Source organism: Sapajus apella, unplaced genomic scaffold, assembly GCF_009761245.1.
Source record: "Sapajus apella isolate SASKATOON/1434 unplaced genomic scaffold, GSC_monkey_1.0 scaffold1, whole genome shotgun sequence".
Classification (NCBI taxonomy): Eukaryota; Metazoa; Chordata; class Mammalia; order Primates; family Cebidae; genus Sapajus; species Sapajus apella.
The window spans coordinates 68,588,839-68,596,554 of record NW_022436941.1 but is presented as its reverse complement, the minus strand read 5'-3'; the positions used below and the strand labels follow the sequence as shown (position 1 = coordinate 68,596,554).

The following is a 7,716-nucleotide window of genomic DNA, read 5'->3' as shown; positions in this document are numbered from 1 at the left end:
TTATCCTATTTACTACTACAATGGCATTTTTATTATCTTTGACATAATTTTGCATTTACTTCAGAATGTAACAAGGTCTCAAATCTTGTTTTTCTAGGGTACATATTTCCAAATTTATAACTACCATCAAGACTCAAGTTTTAGAAGAGGCCGAGGACAGAAAATATGGTACTCATTCCAAAAAATGTTTAAGCTATAAGTAGAACCGAGATCTGAGTTTACATCCATTTAGTTGCTATTCCAGTGGTTTGTATTATCTGCTGTAAATTCTTCAAGCAGTCTTCGCAAGTTGGTTTCTTTTCTTTTGAGACAGAGTCTCACTCTCTTGCCCAGGCTGGAGTGCAGTGGTGCGATTTCTGCTCACTGCAACCTCTGCCTTGGGTTCAAGTGATTTTCCTGCCTCAGGCTCCTGAGTAACTGGGATTATAGGCAAGTGCCACCACACCTGGCTAATTTTTTTTATTTTTATTTTTTTTAAGAGATGGGATTCCACCATGATGGCCAGACTGGTCTTGAACTCCTGACCTCAGGTGATCCACCCACCTCAGCCTCCCAAAGTGCTAGGATTACAGGCGTGAGCCACTGCGCCCGGCCCAATTTTTTTTAATTTTTTTTTATTTTTAGTACAGGTGGGCTTTCATTATGTTGGCCAGGCTGGTCTCAAACTGCTGATCTTAGGTGATCTGCCTGCGTTGGCCTCCCAAAGTAGTGGGATTACAGACGTGAGTCACTGCGCCTGGCCCTATAAGTTGATTTCAAAGCAAAATTATACAAATGATTCTTAACCTCTATTATACAATAAAGTTTACTTTAAAGATCTACTTTATGCTTATCCTTAGAAACTGAGGGGAAAAAAAAACTACATTAACAAAGCCGATGACAAAGAATCTTTATTTTATGAGAGATCCTATTATCTGATCATATTACCTAATAAATTATATATGAATGTTAACTAATAAAAATCATGTTCACCAATACGCCACATGCATGTAGAGTTTTATTCCCTGAAGACTGCTTCTAAAACATTGCACTAAGTCAAACTGAAAGGTAAAGTTCAAAAATAGTTTTTAAAGGATAAAACATATTTAATGACTGTCCACTCTACAAAGTCTTGATCTTAGAGCTTATGATACACCCAGTTGGCAGTAGCACCCCGGTTTTCCAAATAGCCAGTCATCATTTTTCTCTTGTCTGCATAGACTTCTTCTCATTAGCTGCCTTCTGCTTTTGTTGCATGATCTCAGAGTCCCTACAATGGGGGAAAAGGCTATAAGTTGTTACAGCAAGACCAATTTTATATTCTCACTTGTTTTCTACACATAGCCCATTCAGTATATTAGAAGACAATTTAAAAGATTATATAAACATTCTTGTCTTTCCATTTTCATGGCCGGAGACAAAATGGAAAGACAAAGACTAGAAAGGCTTTGAAGTCAGATCTTATTCTGAATACCATCTCTGTTATCATGATCTTGGACAAATAACCTCAAAGCCCTTTCAAAATCTGAGCAGTATGTATCAAGGTTGTTCTCAGGAATAGCTACAAATATATAAAAGTGTCTGACATTAGGCAGCTACATGTAGGAATAAAGCAATCACTCTTGGTTGTTAACAAGTGAATTCATTTAAGAAGAGGCAAATTTAAGAAGTCTCCTAGATATCCTAACTGGTATCTATGACTAGGACATAGCTATTATGAAGCAATTCAGTTTCTTACAAGCAAAAAAGCCCACAAACTAGTCACTAAAACTGGATTACATTAAAGAAAGGCTGGGAGCTCAGGGTACTTTCTTAACCCTTTTCATCTCTGGTCAAACTGGCATGTGCCATATGAACTGTGAACTATGACCAGACTACCTGGGTTAGGTGATCCATGAGTCCATGAAACCATTCTTAAAATAGACTAAACGGCTATGTATTCGACACCTACTGTCTGCCAAACACTTCCAGCTGTGGTTAAAATCCCATAACTCTGAGTTATTAACCACGTCTCAATTTTTTTTATTTTTAATTTTTTTTGAAACAGAGTCTTGCTCTGTTGCCCAGGCTGGAGTGCAGTGACACGATCTTGGCTCACTGCAACCTCTACCTCCCAGGTTCAAGCGATTCTCCTGCCTCACCCTCCCTAATAGCTGGGATTACAGGCGTATGCCACCATGCCCAGCTAACTGTTGTATTTTTAGTAGAGATGGGGTTTCACCACGTTGGTCAGGCTGGTTTAGAACTCCTGGCCTCAAACTGATCTGCTTGCCTTGGCCTCCCAAAGTGCTGGAATTACAAGCATGAGCCACCGTGCCTGGCCGGTTTTAATTTTTTGAGGAACTGCTAAACTGTTTTCCACAGTCCATGACAGTAAGACATTTCTGTAAAGCCAATAGCAAAAGCAAAGGAATAGAAGAAAGGCAAAATAGCACAGCTATAGGCTGTTCTGCCTATCTCTTATCTTTATCTGTTTACTTTCCTAATAAGCTTGCTTTCACTTAAAAAAAAAAAAAACAAAAAAAAAAAAAAAAACATACACAGCTACAAAGAAACGAAGTACGGTGGAAAAAGAATCATGACAGTTACTTTTCTATTGGAAACCAAGCTCTGCTGTGCTTGCTGTATGACCTTAGTAACGTTACTGAAGTTCAGGGCCTCAGTTTCCTATTCTACACATTAGTGCTAATACCATTTTTTGGGGCTATGATGAATAAAAAATAATGCATATAGAGCATCTAGCACAGAGCTTTGTAAGGACAGCATACTTGGTAAACAATGGCAATTTCTGCACCAAGTTAGACTAGATTCTCCAGTAAAAATATTATTGCAGGGTCACTGATCCATACCATGTTCATTTTTACTCTAATGTGAGTAAACAGAAATTGAAGGCAAAGCTTATCACTTTAATAATAAATGTCAGGGCCAGGCACGGTGTCTCACACCTGTAATTCCAGCACTTTTGGAGACTGACGCAATCACTTGACCCCAGGAGTTTAAGAGCCACCTGAACAACATGATGAAACCCCATTTCTACAAAAAATACAAAAACTATCTGTGCTTGGTGGTGTGTCCCTGCAGTCCCAGCTACTCAGAAGGCTGAGGTGGGAGGATCACTTTAGCCTGGAAGGCAGAGGTTGCAGTGAGCTGAGACTGTGGCACTGCACTCCAGTCTGAGACACAGAGTGAGACTCCATCTCTGAAAAAAAAAAGGGCTGGGTGTGACTTGCGAGGCTGTGGTGGGTAGATCACAAGATCAAGAGATCAAGACTATCCTGGCCAATGTGGTGAAAACCCGTTTCTACTAAAAATACAAAAATATTAGCTGGGCATGGTGGCATGTATCTGTATTCCCAGCTACTTGGGAGACTGAGGCAGGAGAATCACTTGAACCTGGGAGGTGGAGGTTGCAGTGAGATGAGATCATGCCACTGCACTCCAGCCTAGGTGACAGAGTGAGACTTCACATCAAAAAAAAGAAAAAGTGTCAGGAGCTTTGCCTTAAATTAAGGTCTTTAATCTCATTAATCAATGATTCCTAACAGTGGCTGCACATCAGAATCACCTGGGAGCTGTTTCAAGTTCAGTTTAAGGAATAAGAGGGCCGGCATGGTGGCTCATGTGTATAATCCCAGCACTTTAGGAGGCCAAGGTGAGTGGATTACTTGAGATCAGTAGCTTGAGACCAGCTTGTCCAACATGGTGAAACCCTGTCTCTAGTAAAAATACAAAAATTAGCTGGGCGTGATGTCAGGCACCTGCAATCCCAGCTACCTGGGATGCTGAGGCAGGAGAATCTCTTGAATCTGGAAAGCGGAGGTTGCAATGAGCTGAGATCACGATACTGTACTCCATCATGGGCAACAGAGTGAGACTCCGTATTTTAAAAAAAAAAAAAAAAGTATAATCTAAGTACAATAAAATTTACCTAGGGTGCTTTTTTTTTTTTTTTTATTTTGTTTTTGAGATGGAGTCTTGCTCTGTTGCCAGGCTGGAGTGCAATGGAGTGATCTCTGCAACCTCTGCTTCCCAGGTTCAAGTGATCCTCCTGCCTCAGCCTCCCGAGTAGCGGGGACTACAGACGTGCACCACCACACCCAGCTAATTTTTGTATTTTTAGTAGTGATGTGGTTTCAGCATGTTGGCCAGGATGGTCTCCATCTCTTAACTTCGTGATCTACCTGCGCCTGGCCCCTAGGGTGCTTTTTAATGCTTGACTTCAAACTAATTAAATCAGAACTTGATGAAAGTTAATGAGGGTAGAGATATCCCAATTACCCTGATTTGATCATTACACATTGTACACATACAGGTTTTAGGTTTATTTTTCTTGTTTTTTTGAGATAGGGTCTCATTCTGTCACCCAGGCTGGAATGCAGTGGCAAGTTCTTGATTCACTGCAACCTCTGCCTCTCAGGTTCAAGTGATTCTCCTGCCTCAGCCTCCTAAGTAGCTGGGACTACAGGTGCACCACCATGCCTGGCTAATTTTTGTAGTTTTTGGGAGAGACAGGGTTTCACTGTGTTGGCCAGGCTGGTCTTGAACTCCTGGCCTCAAGCCATCCACCTGCCTCAACCTCCCAAAGTGCTGGGATTGTAGGCGTGAGCCACCACCCAGCCCACATACAGGTTTTATTTTAAAAAAACAATCAGAACTGAGCATAAGGCAAGGGTTGAGCACCTGTCAAGGTTTCCCAGGTGGTTCTAATGTGCAGCCAGGATTGAGAACCCCTAACAAGCCACACTGAAGCACATATAGTCAGTTATTCACTTAACCTCCAAGTTCCATATGGACAAACTAAGCTTTGATTAGCTCTCTTAGAAACACGAATGTGGTTTTTTTTTGTTTTGTTTTGTTTTTTTAACTTAAGCTGCAGTCTGAAGTATTTCTGTAGCGGTTTTACATTGGCACATATAGTCACATATCAAGGTTATGTACATGAATTATCTTCAATCCAATTGATCTTCAGAAATCAGCATAACTAGCTATTATACTCTTTTGTATCTTCTTCAGAACTATTATCATTATATTAATAATTGAGCCACTTGTCATCCAGAGTAGTTTGGGTAGGCTGTCTGCTTTGAAAATGTTGTATGTCTACCACCTCACAGTGTTTTGCATATGGATAGTGTTATTTTGCTGAATAAAGTTCTTATGGTTGTGGAGGAGCTGCATTCCCCTGTGTAAAACAAGTAATAGCTTCAGAACTCTACATTCTTCATCTATAGGTTGGGATGACTACCCCATGTGGTTTTTTAGTCTGCCTGGCACAAAACATATTCATTAAGCCCCATTCTAACAAGGACTTAAATGCTTTTTGTTTTCCAAAATGAAGATTTTTTTGAGACAGGGTCTCACTCTGCCACCCAGGCTGGGGTGCAGGTGGTACAATCACAGCTCACTGCAGCCTTGACCTCTTAGGCTCAAGCGATTCTCCAGCCTCAGCCTCTGGAGTAGCTGAGACCACAGCCATGTGCCACCATGTTTGGTTGTTGTTTTTTTTTTTTTTTTGAGACAGAGACTCACTCTGTTGCCCAGGCTGAAGTGCAGTGGTTCGATCTCAGCTCACTGCAACCTTCGTCTCCCAGGTCCAAGTAATTCCCTGCCTCAGCCTCCTGAGTAGCTGGGATTACACAAGCCCGCCACCAAGCCCAGCTAATTTCTGTATTTTTAGTAGAGATGGGGTTTGGCCAGGGTGATCTTTAACTCCTGACCTTGTGATCCACCCACCTCGGCCTCCCAAGGTGCTGGGATTACAGGTGTGAGCCACCACCCTCGGCCACCTGGCTAATTTAAAAAAATATTTTGTAGATGCAGGGGCTGGCTATGTTGTCCAAATTGGTCTCAAACTCTTGGCTTCAAGCAATCCTCCCTACTCTGCCAAACTGCTGGGATTACAGGCATGAGGCACCACACCAGTCTAAAATGTGTCCTCAATTACAGCATGAGTGACTCTAGAATTAAATTAGTACCACTTACCTCTGCTTTCTCTGAGAGGTAGTCAAGCTATCCTCTTTTCTTTTTCCCTTGCTAATTTCCTGGGTTTTCTTCATATTTTTCTGGCGGGCAAGTTCTCGTTGATTTCCACCTACAAAGTCAAACAGTCATGCTCTTTTCCCATCCACAAAATTATTAATGATTCCATTAGTCAGGTCTTTTTAAAATGCATCTTTAGTTTGTGTTTTAATGGATAAACCAGTAGAGTAACAGACTGATGGTGTTCCCAGATATGACAATAAGAAGGTGGCTTAAAGGCGAACACTTAAAGACTTAAAGAGTATTATCATACCAATCTAGTGGTCACTAGCTATAAACACCAGATATTTTAAAACAGATATTCGAATCTTCTGGACCAGTATCCCAAAGCAAGTTCTGCTTTATGAGAGGTGTGGGTGGAAGATGAAAGCCAGATAAAGAGATCATAAGCTCAACCCATTATTTGAGAGTTACCCTTATCCCCATGCAGAGGCGGAGAGGGGTGATTGGGGACTGAACAGATTGAGGGTAACTGCGAAAGGCTGTGTGGGTCCTTTACATCCTTATTCTAGCCACAACCCTGCAAGGTAGGCTTTATTGTTCTTATTTTACACAACAGACTAACCTAACACGTAGGACTCGTAGAAACGAGCAAATTTAGGACCAGCTCTAAAGCCTCCTGTTTTTTCGACTATTACCTGCGAGGGCCAAACAAAAGAACTAGGGAGGCGACTCACCGGAGTCCCGGTCCTCATGAGGCCTTAAGCTACCACCCGCCCCCAAACAAGGACCCTCTCGGGGCGGCCGTGTCCACATCTTCGGGGTGTGTTCTTTACAGCATAAACTCGCCCCTGAGGGGCAGGCACGCGCCCGGTCTGAGAAGCCTGACCCGAGCCAGCCGCGAGCTCTCCCTTCGCCGACGGAAGCCGGGATCCCCGCCCTGCGGGACCCAAGGGGATTCTCCAGTCGGACCCCGCCTCCCCCGCCTGCAGCGCCTGAGCGCTAGGCTACCTCGCCCGACGCTCCCCGCCGCTTCCCATCCGCGTCCGCACACTCACGTGCCATGCCGACCACTGACGGAGCCTAGAAGACAGGGACTCGGAAAACCAACGGCTCCCCGGCAGGCTGGGCTACCGTCACCACTGCCGACCGGGAGAGCTGAGCCCGCGTGGGCCCTCCGCCCGGCGGCGCCTCCGCTCAGTTCAGCCAGCGGCCCCGCCCAGCCAGCGGCCCCGCCCACGGAGGCCCGACAGCAGCCGTCCGCCTGGCCGGCGCGTCACTGCGCGTGCGCGGCCGGGGCGGGGCCGCAGCGCGAACTCCGAAGCTCCTGGAGACTTGGCAGCGCCCGGAACCCTCCTGCCAGCCGCCCTCAGGAGACCCCGGAAAGCGGGTTCTGTTTGACGGAAGGATAGGCGTGTATGGATTTTCCCCACCGTGCGCCAGGCACAGGGGCTCAACCAGCTCCCACCCTTTTTCTTTTTAATAGGAAATGACAACAAACGCTATAATATCTTACTTTTTGGTAAAGAAAGTTAGCTTTCATTGATCTCCTTCCGGAGGCAGAGAAGCCTGGATGGGGACTGACAAGATTGAGGGTAACTGCGAAAGGCAGTGTTGGCCCTGTATCCCTGCAAGGTAGGCTGCATTGTTTTCATTTTGCAGAAGAGATACTGACTTAACGCGTAGGAATTGATATGAGAATAAAATTTAAGACGGACTCTAAGGCCTGTTTATTTTCCAGTTTATCTCAGTGCCCTTGTC

At 44.2% G+C, this 7,716-nt stretch overlaps 1 protein-coding gene across 1 annotated transcript; it reads right to left on the bottom strand.

Annotated features, from left to right (window-relative positions):
- Nucleotides 1-869: 869 nt before the first annotated feature.
- SERF1A (small EDRK-rich factor 1A) lies at nucleotides 870-7,242 on the bottom strand. The gene is made up of 3 exons (XM_032278837.1): nucleotides 7,014-7,242; nucleotides 5,959-6,067; nucleotides 870-1,249 (listed from the first exon to the last, which is right to left on the bottom strand). Exons 1-3 carry the CDS (start codon nucleotides 7,018-7,020, stop codon nucleotides 1,177-1,179), a joined length of 189 nt encoding a protein of 62 aa, XP_032134728.1. The 5' UTR covers nucleotides 7,021-7,242; the 3' UTR covers nucleotides 870-1,176.
- Nucleotides 7,243-7,716: the final 474 nt, after the last annotated feature.